This window comes from Magnolia sinica, chromosome 11 (genome assembly GCF_029962835.1).
Source record: "Magnolia sinica isolate HGM2019 chromosome 11, MsV1, whole genome shotgun sequence".
NCBI lineage: Eukaryota > Viridiplantae > Streptophyta > Magnoliopsida > Magnoliales > Magnoliaceae > Magnolia > Magnolia sinica.
In genome coordinates, this window is record NC_080583.1 from 75,553,470 (window position 1) to 75,576,733 (window position 23,264).

At 41.2% G+C, this 23,264-nt stretch overlaps 1 protein-coding gene across 4 annotated transcripts in view; it reads right to left on the reverse strand.

The window, feature by feature from the left end:
• The window catches only part of LOC131219393 (ABC transporter B family member 25), a 34,175-nt gene extending 11,111 nt beyond the window's left edge, over nt 1–23,064 (reverse strand). Inside the window, exons 1-12 of one of the 4 annotated variants that reach the window (XR_009158162.1) lie at nt 22,878–23,064; nt 22,304–22,371; nt 21,841–21,876; nt 21,681–21,755; nt 15,406–15,530; nt 14,078–14,177; nt 13,798–13,969; nt 4,728–4,846; nt 2,375–2,485; nt 2,144–2,288; nt 1,613–1,745; nt 1,429–1,504 (exon numbers count right to left, since the gene is read on the reverse strand). Coding sequence is in view for 3 of the 4 variants with exons in the window: in XM_058214503.1 (XP_058070486.1) it covers nt 1,429–1,745; nt 2,144–2,288; nt 2,375–2,485; nt 4,728–4,846; nt 13,798–13,969; nt 14,078–14,177; nt 15,406–15,530; nt 21,681–21,755; nt 21,841–21,876; nt 22,304–22,371; nt 22,878–22,953 (1,344 nt within the window). In the remaining variant the exon portion in view is untranslated. Of the gene's footprint in view, nt 1–1,428; nt 1,746–2,143; nt 2,289–2,374; nt 2,486–4,727; nt 4,847–13,797; nt 13,970–14,077; nt 14,178–15,405; nt 15,531–21,676; nt 21,756–21,840; nt 21,880–22,303; nt 22,372–22,877 lie in introns of those variants that run through there. The other 3 variants (XM_058214504.1, XM_058214503.1, XM_058214505.1) reach the window with 3 other exon arrangements.
• Nucleotides 23,065–23,264: the final 200 nt, after the last annotated feature.

Consider the following 23,264-nt stretch of genomic DNA (forward strand, 5'->3'; position numbering starts at 1 on the left):
CTCATCAGGTGGGCCACATATGTAGATTGACTGTGGATTGTTGGCAACAATTTCTTAATCATCCATTGTCTTGTACATGTGGCCCAGCTGATAAGTTTCAAGTTGCGGGATCCTTCTAATTATGTGTTGCTCCTGCTTCAAATTGCGCTTTGGAATCTTGCTAGAGCTCCTACTTTCTTACCTATGTATGGTTGTGTACAGAGCTGTACATGAACCGAGTCAGCTCGATTAACTCACTTGCCAAGTCCGAGCTCAACTCAACCCAGTTTGGTCCTTGGCTCGTTTCGATTCGGATTGGGTTTGACTCGTTTGACCACGTATAAATACCCGGTTATCCAGAACCCTAATCTAATTTCAACCCTCCCTTTCTCTATCCAGAGAGTAGCGCCCATCTGGGAACCCACCCCCCTTTCCCCTCTCTGTCCAGCGACCTACGCCCGGCCGGACCCTAACCCTAAGATCCTAATCCACCTGGCCACCCCGCCCATTTGGGCCATTTCTCTCTCCCTCTCTCTACCGAAGTTCCGCTTCAATTCGGCGAGCACCAAGGTACTCTTTCACTCATTCTTTCCTCCTCTCTCTCTATTTGCCCCCTCCCCTTGCCCGACTAGCCATTGTCCATGGCAGCCCGGCCAGCCGAACTTGGCTCGAGCTGGCCCGAGCTGCTGACCAAACTGGGCCAAGCTGGACAATAAGGCTTGAGGACCAAGCTGAGACGAGTTCGAGCTAGGGTTGGCTGCTGGCCTAGCTGCTGGCCGGGCCAAGCCGAGCTGTGCCAAGGTCAACTCAGTTCAACTCATGTACAGCTCTAGTTGTGTACATTCTGAAACAGATGCTTCCCCATTCCTGCACCCAAATCTGTTGCTGCTTCATTGAATGCTTCGTCAACTATAGATCAACCTGATCAATGGGGCAGGTCATGCACATAGTGGGGCTCACCTGATGCATGACTTGGATGTTCGGTGACTTCAGCACGTGTGCTTGTAAGCTTACATGGGTGAGACTGGTATGATGACCAGTTTCACATGCTTGTCAAAATTCCTAATGTTGCAATAGTAAGAGTTATGCTAAGCCTACACGCACCTCTTGGCACAAGCGGAAGGCATTGGATCCGTTCATTAGGTGAGATCCAGTGCGCAATAATCTGGCCCAAAAACCAGGCCGGTCAACTGGTCAGCGGGGCCACACTTGGAAACAGAACATTGATTGTTGACAATTTTTACTAAATCATAGATTGTGTTTGTATGTGTGGCCATTTGACAAGTTGATTGGTCTCATAAGAGCCAGGTCATCTATGTAGTAGGGCCCAACTGATGCATGACTTGGATTTTTAGCACAGATGCCCATCTGAGCCTAGCAATGCTCCAATATATAAATAAGTACAACAAGGCAAAAATGGAATTCTTTTAGCACATATAAGAATATTACCTTAAGTACCATATGGTTAGGACGAGAAGGATAAGCAAACCAGACATCATCGATTTCCACTTCTCCATCTTGATCACTGCCACAAAAACACACCATCACCGGTAAGAGTATGGGATTTGTAGTCCCAATTCCCCAATGTACTGAAAAGACAACTAAAGCCAGATGTGTGTTCCGATCAACTAACCCCAAAGGACACTTATTCCCTGGTTTCGACATGGATGAGACACGATCTAAAAGCTGAAAAACTCTCCTGCTTGCCCCTGCAGCTTTCATTGCAGTAGTGTATAATCCTGATAGACCAGATACCGAGGAACCAACTGCAGGGGCAGGCAGGAGAGAGTCATGAAAAAGCATTAGAGACGAGCATACAAAATATTTCACCAAACAAGTTATATTAATATTTGCCTTTTACACACTCAACAATGGTGGTAACTGATCCTCCAATGCACACCAATCTGGTGATCCTAACCATCCCATTGTTGCATGTCAAATGGGTGGTTATAAAGAAAATGGTTCTCATACAGATTCAATGGCTGATACTAGATGGTTAAGAACATCTGATTAGTAGGATCTTTGGCCATCTCCATCCACAATGGAGCTCATGATTTGATAGGGCCGGCTTTATGCATGTATGCATGTGTATGGTGGATGAGTCACCACCAACATAGAAATAGTGGAAAATGCTCATAATAATCCAAGCCATCACGTAAAATACCTGTCAGGCTATAAAGAATGAATGAGGTCAGAGCACCAGTGGTCATGGCGCCTTTAATTGTCAAATTAGCTCCATAAATCACTACGACAACAACCGACAATGTGGATGCTGCATTTAATCCTCCAGAGAAAACACCAATAACTTTCTGTAGCAGAAGACATGAAGTTTCTAAGGCAATCAACTTCCTCATATGTATGCATGTAGGAATCACAACACATTGAAGGAACTCACAGCTTGTTTCAGTCCAAGCATCAAGGTCTCGTCTACTTTCTCAGAGTAGCGTGAAATTTCATAATCCTCTTGAGCAAATGACCTCACTGTGCGTATAGCGCCAAAAGATTCCTGAGCATGAAATTTTTCATTATAAAAATATTATGATTCTTTCTTAGCTTTTTAAATGCATTAGGATTTTAGGACTTCTGATCAGCCCACACGAACCTCCACATGCTGCCATGTGGGACATCAGAATAATGCATCAGGTAGGCCCCATCCTGTAGATAAGCTGGCCTGAAAAATCAGACAGTCAACTTAGCAGGTGGGCTACACATACAAAAACAATGGGGGGTATCAAGAATTTGACAATGGTCCATATAAAAAAACAAGTATGACTGATGAGTGGCCTAGCCTGAGTTTTTGGCCAGGTCATCTGGATGGAGAGACCCACCTGATGCATGGCTTGGATATCCTGCACACTTTCCATGCTGGCATGTATCCCATGTGGGACTAGCAGAGCTCATCGCTTTAGTCATGCATAAAGAATTGGCAACAATACCAACAATAACTTGGTTTAGCAGGATATGCGCAATAGTAACCACTGCCTGATAGCTTTCAGTAGTTCTATGGAATTTTAATATTGTGAAATTCATATAAAAGAATGATTTTTGGAATGATTTACTTGAATTGTGTAACCCATGCCAATTTCATATTTTCTTCTTTGTTCTAAAAAGGACAGCATGTGGGAAAAGCAACTGAGATGATGGGGAAGTATTGTGTTGTAAGGGGGAATAAATGCATAAGCAGTTACCCTAATGCAGTGAATAACATTAGCATGCTGATTGTACGCTGCATTTCAATGCATCTTTTGGTCATCTCAGAACAAGCTTTTTAGCAGAATAGAGTATTCAGTAGTCAGTTGATATAGAAATTTTCTTGACAAAGCATTGGGATGTGGTTTAAGAATAGTATAACTGTGAAAATAAACATCCAATCCCTTGATTCATGTGGGAGGGAAGTGGCTTATAGAAAAAGACAGGAAACGGGTCTTGGAAAGACAACCCAATGCAGAATATCTTAAGGCACTTCTATACATTCAACGCGTAAAAGGATATTTGTAGGTAAAAATGTGCACATTGTATGCCAGGACCCAAGGACAGGGAGCTCCCGCTCAATCTGTTCCTCCCACGAATCCTCAGAGGAATATGGCATACTTGAAGGACCCATTGCCTAGTCACGCTCCCAAGAAGAACATTAGCTATGCCACCCAAGAGGTGCCGTCCTTCCCAGCGCATATGTGTGCACGCGCTCGTGCGTGTGTACACACACATCCCTCTCCATGCGTGCATGTGTGTGTCTATATATATATATATATATATATATATATATATATATATATATATGTATGTAAGAGAGCTATCCAACCTATGCTACATGGGGCAAAGTGTTAGTCAGAAGGCAACATGGGCAAAGATTTGAGTGTTGGGGATATTAGGATGTTGAGATGGATGTGTGAAGAATAGGAACGATACAACTAGGAATGAGGTCATTCGAAGCAGATTAGTAGTTCCAACTTCCAATACACAATAAAAAGATGGAAAGTGTATTGAGATGGTCCGGTCATGTACAAGGAAGACTAGAGACGGCTCCGGTAAGGAGAAGATCATTGATTTGGGTTGAAGGGCCCAAAAAGATCATGGGAGGACAAACATAAAAGGACTTGAATCGAGGTCTGAGAAGGGATATGATGGCCCATTCACTTATTGAATATAGGACCTTAGGATTGTTTGTTGAAACAAAATTCATAAAGCCAACCCCAAGTGGGACAAGGATATGATGATAATGATGGTGATGATGGATTGATGACGATGCGATGATATGCTTTATAATCCAGAGACTATGAATTAGGAATGCTAATATCGCACAATTTTCACGCCCACCTCACGCATGCATGTACGATATCCAAACCAATCACTTTGTAGGCTTCATCATGGATGGGCCAAAACCTAATAATCACAATAGTCAGGTGCTCCTAACCATTTGATCAGAATAGTTTTGAGGGAAAAAAGGGAAAGTGGTAATGTCAACCAATGGTTGATACTAATAGCCAAAACTCAATTTGAGCAATTAGCGTTGCCTAATTGGTGTGCCATTGGGGCTATAGTCCATCCATGGCAGGGCATGTTTGATGATCTGTTCATGTGATATTAGCATTCCTCCCATAAATTATAGGTAGTGGAAAGAAAGGAAAATAAAACCTTATTCTAATGACAAATACAACAAATATATGCATTTGAAGAACATCCAGTGATCAGTTTCTTCTTTCAATCCTATGAAGTAAACCTTACGGGGTACCATTGAGTGGACAAACCTCAGCAATTGATGCAGCCACAGCAGCCGCAGCTTGCGTCTTATGGGAAAGCTCACGAAGGAAACGTCCAAATTTACGGACACCAACAGAAATAGGTGGCACAACAACCAGTGCCAACACTGATCAAGAATGAGAATGATTAGCATCATAAACATATACATTTTAACACTATGAAATAATAATAATAATAATAAAAACTATTGAAATGTACGTTGATTTGTAACATTGAGAACAAAATGGAAGCTGGAATGGCCCCAAGCATTACAAAATTGGAATAAGAGCACAAAGTGGGATCAGAAATGCAAAAGCATGAACAGAAAACATATGAAAAATTGAAAGAGAATAACTTGATCCACACGAAGTGCTGGTATCACCTACCAAATAAACAAAAGCTATATTTCTCTAGCATGAATGCAGGTATTGGTAGGGGTGTCAATGGGTGATCCACAGGTCAATTGGCCCAACCAGCTTCTGAGTCGGGCTTGGACCAACCAAAATGGGTTGTGCGTTGGGCTCGGTTAGAATGTGTGGCCTGTTTGAGTAAATGGCTTGGGTTTGGTCGAACCATACACAAGTAACCCAAACCAGCTTGCCCATATAGCTTATCAATGTGCTGGGCCAGATGACCTAGTCCGACCCGACCCAAAACCCAAAATAAATTAATAGACAATATGTACAAGTATATACACACATGTACGTCTGCCTGTATTATCAACTAATTAGACAAGGTTGGACATGCCTTTAGCCCCATATTCCATTCTTAAACCATTGTGGTCGTGTGGGGTCTGTCAAGCCCAACCTAATTACAATTAAATGGATTGGGTCGACTCAGGCTCAAGCTGACCTCCACCTGACATAAACTGAACCTGGCCCATTGCCACACCCAGGTGTTGGCTACGGGCATGGGTATAGGTGATAGACTTGCTTGATGCCCAAAATGTCATTGTATGAGGTGTCGGGAACACATTTATATTTTATTTTGTAACTGTTCTAGATCTATTGTGTGACTCTGGACAACTACGTGCATGGCTAGTCAACATTCCATTGAGCAGAATCACTTACATCAGTTATATGGTGGACATTTGTTGCCAAATGTTGGTCTGTGTCAGCGATTAGCTAGTAAGCTCATTTATTTGTCGTTTACTAGATTAGATATATATCCTATGCAGTCAGAGCTGTTAGCTAGTCTATGCATACTCTGCACACATGCCATTTAGAGGTTGTTTATCATATCTCAGCATTTTAAAAAGTTCTGCAGACGAGGTATTTAAAACTTCTCCAAGTCAAGTTCTTTTATAATCCAAACATGAAAATCTTGATGTTGAGGCTTTTACGGATGTTGATTGGGTTGTGTCACATACAGATAAGAGATTGACAACTTACTATTGGGTTATTGTACCATGGTTGGTAGTAATCTCGTTACATGGTGAAGTAGCAAATGGTTGTTGCTCAATCCAATGCCAAGGGTGAATATCACATTTATGGGTCATGGAGTTTGTGAATTTCTTTGGGTGAAGATCTTGTTGACGGAGTTGGGGATTTTTGTTAATCTTTCGATGAGACTTCCTAGTGAAGCATGGTTGCCATCATATTTCCTCCAATCCGGTATACCATGAATGTACAAAATATATTGAAGTACAATGCCATTTCCTTTGCGAAAATGCAACTCAAAAAGAGATTAACATATTTTATCAAAATTCTAAGATCAGCTTGCTATTTTCTTTTAAGAAAAGGAATTGGTTGACATCAACTTCATCAGACATCACAATCAGGTCTTGGTGATATTCTTGCTCCAGCTTGAGGGGAAGTGTAAATAGATTTGTGCAGTCATGCATAGTATCATATGCTTAATCTTTTAATTGTATATTTTTTCTAGTCATGCAGAGTACCATACTGAGCTCTCAGGTAATTTCCATCTACTATTTATTGCATTTACTCTGCCAACACCTCTCCCCTTTTGGTTCATCCACTTTGGACCATGTCAGAGTTCCTAATATCAATAATTCGGCCGATAGGTATCGCGCGCCAGTGATATGAAACAAGGCAGTAGATACAAAAAATAAAATAAATAAAATCTTGATATTGTGAGATATATTGCAGATATCGAAATTTATCGTCGATATCTATGATCTATTGCATGATTTCGCTTGGCCTTACATTGTATAAATTCCAGATATCGTCAATATCTGTCGATATCGACGAAACCACGTGGGAACTTTCTACCCTTCTTAAAAAAAAATCTAGATTTTCAAAAAAATCTCATTTTCCCTTCGAAAATCTTTCTTCTAATTTACTCTTAGGTGGATTTTGGTCCATCTTGCCGAAGATTTTGGGAGGAAAAGAAGAGTTTAAAGCCCGGGATCAACATCTTCTCGGATTTGGGGCCGTTGCTGAATCGATGAGATTTTTACCATTATGATCTTCTTCTTCTTTTCTTTTTTTTCTTTCTTTTTTTTTTTTTGGTTTAAATCTTCTAAAATGAGTGTAAAATGAGATGAAATCCTTGATTCTTCATGGAATGCATGGAGAATCAAGGATTTCCATCTTCGAAATGGAGATTTGGGTGTTAGTGGGGCGAATTAGGGGAAATTTGTGACAAATCCAAATTTCCCCAATTTCGCCCAAATTAGTTGCAATGTTGCATTCCAAACATGAAATCCAACATGCATGAGGCTTCATCTACCGACTTGTGTTTTTTTTTTAATTTTTAATTTTTTAATTATCAAATTTCGGAACAAAAACGTTTAATTAAAAAATAACAATAAAGTTTTTTTTTTTTTTGGAAAATTTCCTTCAATCAGCTGCGAATTGAGACTAATTGCCAAGTATTTAGTAGTGTATGATGAATCGAACATCACATACACTATAATTTCAAAGTTCGAGTGTAGGTGGGCCGATTTGGGGGAAATTGGGGAAAATTCGAAATTTCCCCAATTAGTTGCATTGTTGCACTCCAAACATGAAATCAAGCATGCATAAGGCCTGATCTACCGATTTGTGAAGTTTTTATCAAATTAAAAGTTATTATTTTTAATTAAAAATTATTTTTTCAAAAAAGAAAATTTATTTTTTAATTAAAAATTAATAAAATATTATTTTAAAAAAATAATTATCTTCGACCAGTCGTGACTCGTGAATTGAGACTAATTTCGAAGTATTTAAGCGTGTTGAATGAAATGATCACATACACTCTAATTCCAAAATTCGAGTGTAAGTGAGCCAACTTGGGGAAATTGGGGAAAATTTGAAAATTTTCCAATTTTGCCCAAATTGCTTGCAATGCTGCACACCAAATTTAATACCAAACATATATATGATGGCTGATTTAAACATCTATAGTGGGTTTTTGTCAATTTTTGTAATAAAAATTTATTTTTTATTTAAAAATTAAATAAAATTATTAATTTTTAAATTTTTTTTATTTATGATGTTGTATCTGGCCTTTATTAAAAGAATGTTGTTTTCCAGGTAAAATATGTCAGGAGGAAGAGGAGGGGGACAACCTAATATAGGATGGAAATACGATTGACCCACTCCCGATAATCGATTTGGGAGTATCTGCAATTTTTGTGGTCATGTGTCGAAGGGTGGAGGGTAACCGCTTAAAAGAGCATTTAACGGGAGGGCATTGCAATGTTGTGGATTGCCCTAAGTGTCCACATGACATACAAGCTGAGATAAGGGATGTATTGTTAAAAAAAAAAAAAAACGTAAAGATAAGAGATGAATGACATACGCAAGAGAGGAAGATTGGGGAGGAGTTGGGGCGGCCGCTATATGTAGGGGATGAGGATATAGTAGATATCAGTGACGATGATGATCCCGATTTTAGACATGTAGTTCAGGGGTTCCTACGGGATGAATGTGATAGGGATCATATGAGGAGGTGGCAAGAAAGTGGGACTAGATTTGAGGGGTCTACACATGAGTTTGGTGGGGGAAGTTATAGGGGTATGGGGAGGAGCAGTAGCATGCGAGTGTCGGATCTACTGTCAGATCCGAGGATGTACAAGGAGGCGGGATGGACAAAAAAAAATAAAGGACATGTTTAGTGGAGGGGATGCAAGGAAAAAGATTAGGAAGTTTATTACGAAGTTTATATATCTATATATATATATATATATATATATATATATATATATATATATATATATCTATATATATCTATATATATATCTATGAGATCAAATCCCTGCGAATGCATGAATGCGGCAACGAGCCTGCACTTCAAGGATATAATAAGTGAAGTGTAGCGTAGGGGTGAGGGTGTGTAGCTGCCCGAACCCTTTGAGATAATAGGCAAGTATTCGGATGAAGAACATGAGGAGATGAAGAGATGTGGATTCACATAAGCCGTCACGGGAGATGTACGGCTGAACTGTTATGTATGACGTCGGACCAAACCGACGAGGATGTCGGTCATAAATTTTATAGTCTATTGTAAAGGACGAGCAATGTTCTTAAGGTCCGTAAATGCGAGCGATAAGATTAAATATGCGGACTACATTTACAAATTAATGTACCGTGTCATCAAAGTGGTTGGGAGGATGAACATTGTGCAATTTGTTACAACAATGAGAGCACATTTATCAAGGGCCCGTTTGGCCGGTCGAATTGGAAGTTAAATCCCGGGATTGGCCGGGCGTGCCAAACAGAGTCGGTGATCTGATCCCAATCCCATGGATCTTAAGACAATCCACTGACAACACCATCATTACCTTTAAATCCCATCCAATCCACCCTAATCCGTTCAAATTTGCCTGGGACGTGTTTGGTTTGAGGGATTGGAAGGGATGGGAAGGTTTAATCCCAGGATTGGCCAGGCGTGCCAAACAGACTGGATATAGCAATCCAGGGATATAGCAATCCCATGGATCTCAAGACAATCCACTGACAACACCATCATTACCTAGAAATCCATGCCATCCACCCTAATACCATTCAATCCCTTCCAATCCACCCGGCCAAATGGGCCCCAAGGTGGGGAAGGATATACAACACAAGTATAATATGTACTAGACCCCCTGCGCAGCACATTGTATCAATCTCATGCTAGAGGTGATCGGGGATAGGCCGTCAGTGAAGACCGTTAATACTGATGCACAACTCATCACAACCTTCATATACAACCACGCATGGTTATTATCCGTGATGTGCAAGAAGTGTGATAGGGATATAATGCGCTCAAGGCAACGCAGTTCCCCATAAATTATATCGCCCTAAATAGCCTCCTCAAACACAAGCAGGGGTTGCGAGAGCTTTTCACCTCTCATGACTACACAGTTTGGGTGAAGAAGGGGAGTAGAGTAACCTGGAGAATCGAAGAACTTGTGTTAAGCAACTCGTTATGGGATCGCATGCGCGATGTAGTTAGTTTTCTGGAGCCCATTTATGCAATGTTGAGGATGGTGGACAATAAGACGAATTCATCGATGGGGTCATTGTATCCTATCATACAATTGATGAATGATACTATCCAGGCTAAAGCCCCCAACGCATATAAGTGGATGCATGCAATAATAGACGACCGTTAGAAAATAACACTTTCCCACCCACTACATGGGGCTAGTAAGTACTTAGATGATTTTATTTTATTTTTGTTTATATGCATCGGTACTTTGCTATTAATGTTTAAATATTTGAATCAAGTTGGTCTTCAATGTATTTCCTAAATCTAAAATACCACTACAGCAAGAAACTCTATGTTGACAATGAACTGAAGAGGGTTGTATATGAAGTGTACGAGCACTTATTCCCCAACTGTCCGGGGAAAGGCACATTCGGTATTGAGGTAAACATATTTCGCACTTACATTCTTCATATTTACATCTTAATGATTCCATACTTACCCTTGGCTGATATATGCCATCAACATATTATTAAATTCCGCGACGCGGCTAGAATGTTCGGCTGCTAGGCCGCGAAGATGTTGAGGACCACCATGATGTTATGTGAGTTGCTACATTTAAAATTAGTTTTCATATTATTTTACGAAATTTGAAAGTAAAGAAATAACTTTGAAATTCATAGACGAATGGTGGGCCATGTATAGGACTGACTGCGAGGTTTTACAGCAGTTGGTTGTTTCTCTGTGTGCTCGCGCAGACAATCTCCTTCTTACCCTGTGAAAGAAATTGGAGCACATTTTCCCTCATTGACACAAATAAGAGCAACGGACTGGGATACAACTGGCTTCGGAAGCAAGTGTATTGCCACTATAATATGAAGTTACAAGAGAGGTTGCTTTGATCCAAAGAAGAAGAAAAGCACAGGACCCATTGGACCTGATAGCGGTCGGACAACATTCATTTATTCAGGACGAGGATGAGGACGAGGACCCAATTTACTGTGGGTTAGGTTGGATGACTTGGATACTTCGGAAGGCGACCAAAGTCACGTGTTGCGGTGAGGGCAGCGGGACAAGGGATCAATGTCGATGCACATGTGGAGCAGCAAAGATCTCCTGATGAGGTATTTGACCCATTGACGAGGAGTCTGGTGGTTAGTCCGCGATAGTCACTATCACGCAGGACACCTGGCGGGAAGACATTGTCCAATACCGAGATAGAGAGTGATGCGACGAGTGGATCTGGTGATGGAGATGACAGTGATGGGGGTGATGGTGACTTTGGCGAGTAGCGATGATGGTGATGATGACGACAGGGATGGTGGCAGCGAGGGTGGGATTCAGTCTTAAAGGCCCCTTAGTCATTTCACTGGGGAAGAGGATTTTGATCATGCCACACAAGACCCTCACCATGATTCTCGTCTAGGAGGACCACGGCCCAGTCTTATCTACAATAAGACCTACGAGCTCCAGAGGCTACAGAAGAAAAAATAAACACAAAAGCTTTCTGATTTTAAGGAGGAGCTACCAGCAAAATGCATGAGGGACAAACGTTCGTGGAAAACGAGGTGGCTCTAGTTTTGATTCATGAACGAGGGAGGGGAGCCCGAGTTACATGACACAACATTAATATGGATCACAGACACAGCCACAGGAGAGTGGCTTAAGTTTCGTGCCACAGTGTGCGTATGGATGTGGAGCTAGTGGATATGCGGAGAGCGACTCCAGCAGTTATTGATCATCATTTTTCGATTGCGGTCAAGACTTCACTTCCGCATACGGGCAGATATATGGATATGGAGGGCAGTATGGATACCCAATAGCTCCATCTATGCCCATCCTAGATCCATATCATCTATAGACTGTGACTATTACACAGTACCCACAAATGGGGGTATTAATTCAGTTCGGAGAGGATGAGTACCAACGTTATGTCAGGGAGTATCTTAATTGGTATCATGCTATTATAACCTAGGCATAATACTGTTGATTTGTGGAGCAGTATTCTTCCCAACTCCGTCGGGATGGAGACGATGATTACGAGCCACCGCGCAACTGTATGTGGGTCTAGGTCATAGCCAGTCATATCATTGATGGGTATGTTTTTTAATTTCTACCATATCTTTCGCATTTGAATACTTTGGTTGTGTTTTCATACATGTCTTGATACATTTACAGATGTTATGCATTATATTTGAATATAGTTGCCTTAGTTCAATCAAACAATGCATAGCTTATGACCCTATACAAAGGAAACCTATTGTGTGCACTTTTCTTTTTTTTTTTTGAGATGTTATGATTTAAAAGTGTATATTACGGTCCCTTTTAAGAATACCTAAAGTTTCATTGAAAAATTCAACCATTTTCCCTATGTTTCCCAAAAAATGCGATAAATTACTTGATACAAACAACATATCTCATGCGATAACCGATATGTATCTGTATCCCAAGAGTGTGATACATTGCGTGATACTGATATTTCGAACATTGGACCATATAACTGCCATTAACAACAATAAAAAATCATCATTGCCCATCACCCAACAGGTTGACACTACCAATTCACCAATCACGTCATCAACTATAATTTTGTCCTTGTCCTATATAACTATGATCCTCCTAGCTGTACCTTTCACCAGAGAAAAACCATACCCCTTATTTGAAAAATCCAAAACCTACACTATAACTCTATCATTTACTATCTCCAGATTTGGTTCTTGGCTCACAATGATATCAATGTTCTTCCTTCTCAAGGGATCTTTAACCGTCCTTCTCCTATCAAGATACCCTTAAATGTTGCTTTTAAAAGAAAATAAATAAAATGAACTTTTGAAAATATAAGTGGATAGTAAAATTAAACTATAAACCATCGCAAGAAAATAAGCTTCTTAAGATATAATTACTTACATCAAACCAACAACAAAGAAGAACATCATTTTGAAATATCCCTGACAAAGTAGATGTAAAAATCCATTTAACTATAACCCAATGGCAGAAGAATCATAACATACAAATCCTAACATCAAACTAATAACAAAGAGCCATCCTAGCACCTGTAGCTATAAATGCTACCTAAAACTCGTTATATCATTGGCACCCAATAATCTAAAGTTCACACTATACCAAGACCTGCTAAGACATTCTATTTTTATCAACAGATGTGAGTATTTGGAGTCAACGGTAATATATGACTTCTTAGTTTTCAGGTTCAAAGTTCAAGGCTATCCCAAGTTACAGAAATTATATGGATGGTTAACCAGATAGAAGCATTCCATTTTTCTAAGATTACTCCATCAGTATGGAATGAGACATTGTTGAATTAAATCAGGGAAAATCCATATAGGCTGCAGTACGCCAACTTACTGTTCCAGTGTGTTACACTTCAATTGGACTGTTCATAGGGTGGATCCCACAATGGATGGACCACTAATGGAGAATTACGACATGTATAATCTTATCATTTAATTGGTTGACCATTTTCCATTCTGCAATGAACATCCGTTTGTAGGTCAATGATTGAATAGGTAAGATGTCCAATCAGTTGAATTTTTCTATAATGTCTGCTCCACAGTGGAACCCACCCGATGAATGATCTAGATCATGGGCAATGTGCCATGTCTCCGATCTCACTGTAACACACCAGACAAGGAAATTGGTATTGTGCTGTGGTTAGATTCCTATTGAATAAATAGCATTGTCCAGCCATCAAAACTGATCACTCACATGTTAATTTCCATGATGTTGTAAACATGAAGCCAAGACCGATAATTGCAGTAGTAAGATTACGAAGGGCTTCAGACAGATTAGTGGTTGCAGCATTTTTTATGATCTGCGTATCTTCAGATAGCCTACTTAGGAGCTCCCCAGTTCGAGTCACATCGAAGAAAGCTATTTCCTGATAAATCATTTCAGCTGTCAGCACTAACGCATAGACAGGTTTGTGCATCTGGAAGTTGATAAAACTACAAGACCTACCAAAATAGCATAAACAGGTTAGCCTTACTTGGTTAATAAGGTGACTGAATAAGTTTTTTCTCAATCGAGCAACGACCCTTTCACTCGCGGAAGAAAACAACCATGCCCGTAGTGCTGCGCAAATTGAACTGAACAGAAGGGCATGCTCAATTAGTCCTTGAAGATGTCTCATACTTCAGAATTTCTAGTCGTCCACTAAACCAATATATTCTCAGCAATTACACCATAGAATGAGATCCTTTGGTGAATAGCAGCACCAATACTGTGATATGACGCTACATATAAGAACACTCAAGTGACATTGAATCACGATTTCCAACAAACAGTAGGAACAGGACAAAGTTTTAGCTGGGCCGTGGCGACCCACTTGTTTGTTAATCAGGCATGATATTGAGACATGAGCCCGATAAATATAAGTAGTAAATGGATCTGGACCTTCTCAGGATGGGTCTCACTAAAAAACTTTTCAAACCTGGGTGGGGTTCCAGGACTGGCCTGTTTATATTAGTCCAGCCTCAAGTTCAGGCCTGGGCCTAATCCGTGGGCCAAAAATGAAGCAAGCCTGGACTATGGTTGGTTGGACTGGAAGCACGATGGGCAGTCCAACCCATTGTCAACCGTAACTGGGAACCATAAGTTGCTGTTAAGTTCTCGCTTCAGATTTATATTTTCCGAAGCCAACAGATTTGCAGGACAGATACTGAATGATCTCGTTTTTCTCTAGGTTAAAGAGCAGAGTTTCACCAGGAAACTTTTGTTTGCTGGATATATACAGGCAGTTCAGTAAAATACAATGGTTAGAAATGCAAACTAGGGAAGTTATAGGAGTCCACTTGAATGTCTCCTTGTCAGTTGAGTACTAAACTGATTCAAATGACTTTCATTTTTCTTGTTTTGCTTTAAAAAGTAATCAAGTTCAAACAACTACATGGAATTTAGAGGCTACTCTGACACTGTGCATACTGGGAAATATCAATAATTTCGTCAACACCATTCACAAGAACCAAAACATGGGTGAGATATGTTCGGGACTTTTCCTATCTAATATGTTCCCAAGATTGCCCAATCAGTGAACTTTTGGGGCTATGCTCCATCCACAATAGGGCCCATGATTTGGGTAGTCCAGAACACCGTACATGTTTGATATGTGTTCAATGGATGTGATACCACCATTTGGAAAATGGTGAAAGCAACATATAATCTATCCCTGAGATATTAGGGAAAGAAACTGGTATCTGATGATGGTCTCATTGGTCTGCATAAAGATGTAATTGTGAGAGGAAGAAAAAAGAGAGGGAATTGTTGGAAACACACAAAAAACACATCTACAAAAACATGTCAGGAAAGGTCTCATACCCTACGATAACTACCGCCACAATTTCCAAAATGGTGCCATTGACATCATGTACAGCTAACATTTGCTGTTCGGGTGTACTGAGATCTCTCGACACGATGTCCATTATCTTTCCACCAAATTTTGGCTGTAACAGAAAAAAGAAAAAAAGAAAAAAGTGTTTAGTAAAGAAAAAGAAATGCAACATGAGACACCACATTAAAATGATGTAAAGAAAATCAAATAAGATGCTCTACAGTACATATGGAAGTTCAGTGCTCTCCTACAGCTGCGTGATTTATCCCAATTCATAGGAAAGACAAGATTGGTAAGACAAGCTGTTCTTACCTCACCATGGATTTGGAGCAAATCACTATTGTCTGCTCCAAACACATGGAGAAATATGATTATGCACTTCTCCTTGTGCCAGTGGAGGATTCACCTTCACTTTTGAAACATGCAGGATGGCAACTTACACATTTCATGACGCATAGAAACTTCACCCGCAATCTAGGGTGCATCCAAAATGGTGCTTGTAACTTTTGAAACATGAACAAGAACATGGGTGTTTTTTTCTCAGATTGTCATGAAACATAAGCAGCAACGATGGGTAAAGAAACTTCCGCGCATGAAGGGCACTCTCGTAGATTGGTAATCTCCCCGTGCAAGGTGGACAATTCTTAGAGGATTTGAATGAGTGCATTGGATAATAAACAGAACATATGAGTACTTTTTTGAAAGGTGAGGAATTTAGTAGGCAGAACTGAAAAAGGAAAAAAGAACATGTAAGTTACAAACTAAAACAGTAAAACCATATGGTTGCCTCTTTTACTGAATGATAATGGAAACATGCTATGTAAGTTGAGGAAATATATGTTTGATAGAGCATTAGCTCGGCCCAGTAAACTGTACAAGTGAGGTCCACCTTTGGGTGATCCAAAGCATCATTAAGGTGGGCCACATGTTGGATGGGAGATGCCCAAAAAATCCCCATCGTATGTTCCTAACCATATGATTTGCCCTCACTTTAGATGTGGACCGTTTAATGTATTTGTCCATTTTCATTGGGGGCTAGGCTCATCTGTGGCGCAGATAATCGGGCATGATCAATCAATGTGGGACCCATCTACACCAGTACTGTGTTAAACAGAGACAAAATACCTTCAGTCGAGCAACACATAATGCCTCTTGTTAATGGTAGCATGCATTAGAAAGAAAAGCATGTATTGTGAAATTCAACATTCCCAGTTTAAAACTATACTTAATGAAAAGGAAGATATCAAGAGATCCAAATCAATAGGAGCAATGACAAGAATGCTTTGGGTTCCATTGGATGCTCAGTTGGACAGAATTGCAACGAATCAGTTAAAACATGGACGAAATGGCTGAAGTGGAGATCGAATAATTTCTTTGTAATGCCCACAGCTCCTAATGCTAATTCCATACGCTTTAAGTTGATCTTGAGAATTGAAATGATTAAATTGCTATTTCGTGGGCTAATCCCTTGTTATAGTTGCAGTGCGGCAGAATTTGCATTTTATTTTTATTTCTTTTCTGAAGGATGCAAAAAAAAATAATTCAAAAGAAACCAGAAACAGAGGACAAACAAAGAAAACAAAGAGAAGGAAGCAGAGAGGAAGAAAACAAAAAGGACAAGAAACCTAAAAAGCAACTATACAACTTGAAACAATAGGCAGATCCAAAGGAGTGCAGAACTAGCAGAGTAATCCAGGAAGGAGGGGATGATAGATCTGTCTGTGAGGTTCAGACTGATAGACCAATCCTTAGTCTCCCTGAAAATGTGGACCAACACTGAGGAAGTAAGAGAGGAAGAGTTCCGAAAGCAGCGCATGTTTCTTTCGCACCAAATGGCCCAGAAGGAGGCCATTCCCGCCAATCTCCACAGGTTCTGGAGGTCTTTTTGCAAGCTGGGGAGATACCAGGTATGAAGGAAGGCACTGATAGAACCAGGCATCACCCAAGACAGAGAAACGCCTTGAGATTACTGCCCAAATTTCTCCCACAAAAGGGCAGTGGAGGAAGAGGTGAGACACGGACTCAGCCTAACGATAGCATAGGAGGTAAACATTTGGAAGAATTAGGCCGTGGCACTACAGATTGTCCACCATCAAAGTTCTCTCTCTAAACAGGAGCCAAAAGAAGGCAGTGACCTTAGGAGGGGCTTTGTAGGACTAGAACAGAAAGGGGAGAAGAGGAGTCTTGATGCAGGACAATTAACCACTTGCTCTAAAAGCTCGAACTGATAGAGCATGGCGAATTAATCCATTTATCTCATAGCCTAGGCCCCACATCGCATGGGTTAGGACCTCGGTCGAACCCCCCTCGTGGGCCCCAAATCATATGGGTACCGCCTCACACGGGCCGCCCACAGTGTGCCCCTGCATCCCACAGGCAACCCCACTCGAGCCCGGTGTAAAAGTGTCCCTGCATTAATCACCCCCGGTGAGGAGTCTCGAACACGAGACCTCCTGCACCAATACCAATTTGATGCAAGACAATTAACCACTTGCTCTAAAAGCTCAAACTGATAAAGGATGGCAAATTAATTCCTTTATCTCATAGCCCAGGCCCCACATTGCATAGGTTAGGACCTCGGTCGAACCCCGCTCATGGGCCCCAAATCACATGGGTACCGCCTCACACGAGCCACCCGCCTCACACGGGTGGGGCCCACCTTACACGGGCCGCCCACCTCAAGTGTGCCCCTGCATCCCACAGGCACCCCCACTCGAGATCGGTGTGAAAATGCCCCTACATTAAGTCTTTGATCGCGTTGTAGAAGGATTTTAGTAATGAAGATCCCAGAAGCGGAGAAAGACCATTAGAGACTGTCAGCTATCTCCAGGTTAGACTGAACCCATTGAAGAAGGTGGAGGAGATGCAAAAGAGACTCGATTTTTTAATATGAAGGAGAAGCAATTAGAGACAAAAGCAGACATGTTAGAGGAAACTCTGGCTAGGCTGGGGAAGAGAGAAAGGAGTGGTCTTTTAGAAATCCATCTATCCAACCAAAAGCTAATACGAGAGCCATCTTCCAGGCTAAAGGAGACACCTTTCATGAAGGTATCCTTGAGACCAGCAATAGCTCTCCAAATTGAAGAAGCTCTGTACAGGGAGGAGGACTTAGCGAACTGGCCATTCTCCTCAATACCATATTTGGTTGTAGTGGATTGCCTCCGGTAGCTACCAATTTCCAATCCAAAGAGCCAAAGCCATTTTCCTAGGAGGACAGAGTTAACATCAGAGCGGGCCTAATGCAGGGGCATTTTCACACCGGGCTCGAGTGGGGTATCCTGTGGGATGCGGGGACACACTCGGGGTGGGCAGCCCGTGTGAGGCGGTACCCATGTGATGTAAGGCTCACGAGGGGGGTTTGACCGAGGTACTAACCCATGCAATGTGGGGCCTGGGCTATGAGATAAAGGGATTAATTCGCCATGCTTTAACAGTTCAAGCTTTTAGAGAAAGTAGTTAATTGTCCTACATCAAAGTGGTATAAAAGTGGGAGGTCATATATTCGAGACTCCTCACCGGAGGTGATTAATGCAGGGGCATTTTCACGCCGGGCTCAAGTGGGGTAGCCTGTGGGATGCAGGGACAAACTCAGGGTGGGCGGCCCGTGTGAGGCGGGCAGCTTATGTGAGGCGGGCCCCACCCATGTGAAGTGGTACCCATGTGATGTGGACCAACTTAGTAGGTGAAATTTGTGGTGGGCAGGGGTAATGGCCTCACAAAATAAGAGTGTCATCATCGATTTTTTTTTATTTTTTTATTTTTTTTTATTTTTTTTGGGGGGGGAAGGGGAAAGCTTTGAACTTACTGAAAAATCCAATAGAAGCCCCTTTAAAAAGCATGCGACAAAGGCCATCGATGGATATGACGAACAAGAAAGGGGAGAGGGGGTCACCCTGCCTTAGGCACCTAGAGGAAGTGGGGAAAAATCCTTTAAGGGAGCCGTTGACCAGAACGGAGAAAGAGACGGAGGATAAACACGCTTGAATCCAATTTCACCATTTCAACCCAAAGCCAAACCTACCTAACATATAGTCTAGATAACTCCAATCTACATGATCAAAGGCCTTTTCGATGTCCAATTTACAAACCAGGCCCCCTTCACTAGCTATGCGACGGGAGTCAATGCATTCATGAGCTAGCAAGCGGCAGTCCAAAATTTGTTTATCAACAAGGAATGCACCCTGGGCTTCAAAATTAATATTGGCCAAGGCAGGCCTAAGTCTAGAAGCTAGTATCTTGATGATGATCTTATAGGGGTCACCTAACAAACTGATCATGCAAAAGTCCTAAAGCTCATAGGTGTCCTTGACTTTGGGGATAAGGGCTATGAAGGAGGCCCCCATGGTATGAGAAATAGACTAAAGGAATGGAAATAAAACAAAAGATATAACATCTAACTTGAGGACTTCCCAGAAATGTTGAAAGAAAGCAAGAAGGAAGCTATCCGGGCCAAGGGATTTGTCTCTGCCAAGGAAGAATACCACAAATTTGATTTCTTCCTCCCAAAAAGGAGCTTCAAGGGAAAGGGCATCCTTAACAGAGAGATTAGGGAACTCCAAGTTATCCAACTTAGGCCTCAACCAATCCTCAGAAGAAAGCACAGGAGAGTAGAAAGAAATAATGTGATCAGTTACTTGCTAGTGGTGAGCCATTTATGGAAAGGCTGCTTATCTTATTGGAGCGACTCTAGCACTGGCTATGGCATGAAAGTTATTGTAAAAAATATTGATTAAAAATATTTATAAAATAACGTGTGTGTGTGTGTGTGTGTGTGTGTGTGAGAGAGAGAGAGAGAGAGAGAGAGAGAGAGAGAGAGAGAAGAAGTTTTGTTTGAAAAAGTTACATTTTTGGCCTTTTGGGAAGTCCCATATCAGAAAGGAGCTAAGGAAAAAGTTTGTTTATATATAGGGTGTGAAGTACCTTTATATTTTCTTGGTTGATCCGTGGAGTACCGGGACTTGTGTGTTCCAGTGCTTTGCACTGGAACACCTGCGCATGCGCACAGGCTCAGGCATGGGCACAATCACGGTCTCGGGCTCAGTGCGAGGGCGTGGGCATGTGAGGCAGTGTGGTTGTAGAGGCGCTAGTAGCGCACTTTGCACTTCTCTAATCTTCTTTCTAAATTTGGGATTTTTGCTTTTGTTTATCTACCAGATAGACAAAATTGTGTATACAGAGTTCCATTCGTGGTTCTTTGTATTTGCTGAACGCAGAACCACATTCGGGCTCGCGTATCCTAGAAGCGATTTGCCTGTAACCTGTCAGCATTCTCAATTATTTTGAGAATGGGTGAATAACGCTTTAAGGATAGCGTGATCACACATGCTTCAGCCTATCCTTTATTTTTTTGGTTTCTTTATTATTTTACAGTATTATAAATTTGTAATTTAATTACAACTAGAGGTGTACACGAACCGAGCTAGCTCAGTTAGCTCGCTCGACTCGACTCGAAAAAGCTCGATTTGACTCGGTTCGAAGCTGAGTTCGAGCCGAGTCGAGCTGATTTTTTGAGCTCGAAAATGAGTTCGAGCCGAGTTCAAGCTAGCCCCAGCTCGACTAGACTCGAATCAAACTCAGATCGAACCAGTTCGGTGACTCGGTTACTTTGATATTGATGTTGCTCACCAAGTGTTTGATGAAATGACCCAACGAAGTGTGGCTGGTGGCAAGGAAGGTATGTATATGAAACCAATAACCTTTTTTTCTTGATTTTTATGTTGCTTAGAAGGTGTTTGATAAAATACCTGTAAAACCATTGCTGCTATCTTAAATACAATGAGATTTTGAAGGTGCAGTCCAAGTGTTTGTGAAAATGCTGCACAGGTGAACTCAACTCGATCTTGGCTTGAACTTGGCTCGAATTGGCCCGTGCTGCTGACTAAACCGAGCTGAGCTGGCCAGTCAGGCTCAAGGACCGAGCCGAGCCGAGTTCGAGCTGAGGTCAGCTAGTGGCCGAGCCGATTCGAGCTGAGGCCAGCTCAACTTGGTACGACTCAATGTACACCCCTAATTACAACAAAAGTTTTAGCCAGAGGGTTCTGGATCTCAGTCTCCACTTTATCTCTTGCATTTTATTGAGCCATGTTATTACAATTCAGTGCAATTGAGCACCCAAACACAGCCTAAAGGTCCAAGTCATATAGCCATCTTCACTGATTTGCATGAAATGAAGCTTGCAGTAATGTACACCAATACAATTCTTATGCCTGCTTTCATGTAATGAGCCATTTGATGCATGAAAACCAATACATGAAATACCTACAATCAGAAGATTTGATGTGGACGCTATGAGCAAGGCAATAGTAGCAACAATCAACTTCCCTGCATCTGGTTTTGCCTGTACGAGGACAAGATGTTACTATCTTTCAATAAAATGGCTTCATATGCACTTAGAAAATTAGCTCAAAGAATATGCCATTTACCAGTAGAAGTACTCTGCAAAATCCAACATGGGCAGCCTGATTTTTACAAACTGGTATTGTCAGTATGATTTCACTAAGAAATAAATAATAGAAACCGATCCGCCTGAATTACCAGCATTTGCGTTTCATCCAGAATTTAGTACAGGTGAAGGTCCATCATCAGAATCCAGATTGATCATCTGGCCGGCCTTCCTGTGGATGGGTGTCACCGTGTGGATGAACAATCCAAGCCATCTGATTGGTCAATGCATATGGACCATTGGCTGCATTTATGTTTTCAACCATCCATTTGCTTTCCAATTACCACATGGATAGGATAGCCCAACGTTGGTGCTTTATGAAGCATCAACCATCCATAGTGGGCCCACTAGATGAATGGTCTAGATTGCTGAAATGTGGGCCCCACCTTAATGAGTGATGGCCTGGTAATTCCACGAGACTGGAAAATCGAAACACGTGTTACCTGGACTTCACCATGTTCAAGATCCGTCGTAGGACCATTAGAAGATGGAACATCATTTCGCTTGCTATCTGCCTATAGAATTGCCAAATTGAAATTTTAAAAATAAAAATAAAAAAATCATTAGCTTCTTTTTCAATAAAAGAGTGCAGACATACTAGTAAGCTTAAGCCCTTTCAATATATTGATTCCATATAAATGAACAAAACCAACCAACCCAAAAAATAAAAAATCAAACCAACATTAGCAATAATCTAAAACTATAAGAATCCTAAATGGATGACAATAAGAGAGAGAGAGAGAGAGAGAGAGAGAGAGAGAGAGAGAGAGAGATTAAAAAGACCGATTCCAATAACAAAACCAAAATCCAAAATCCAAACCATCTGACACCAACATGTAACTCATGATTCCCAAAATCAAGACAAGACCCACAATCCCAAATCCCAAATTCTAAAAAACGCTTCACTAGAAATCCCCAAAAAAAAAAGGATTCGTTAAGAACACAAAATCAAAAGAAAATCCAGAGACCAAAGCATGCAAGAGAGAAAGAATCCAACGTTGGTTTTTGTTTAAGAACATGCCTCTTGATTCAGCAGAGGAACTCTCTCGCTGGCAGAGGCATTGCTGCTGGTGCCTGATCCTCTTCTCCCCATTCTCTTTCCTTTCTTTCGGAGAAGAAAATTGGAAGCTTGAAAATGGGACAAGACTCAAGAGGGTTTAAGTCTTTTTGAAATTTCCTTTTTACCTACTTTGGACCCAAAAGTCTGTGGGGACCCATGATTGAGATAATCACAAGGTAATAATGAGACAGAAAATATGTGGCCCAGAAACAACGATCCCCATAAAATCCTGCCCGGATCCTGCCTTTATCTTTGGAGTCTTGAAGAGAGAGAGAATCTATCAGTTCATTTCATGCTCTGGCAGATTGTGTTGGTTCATACTCGATCACTCCTAAATTATTGGC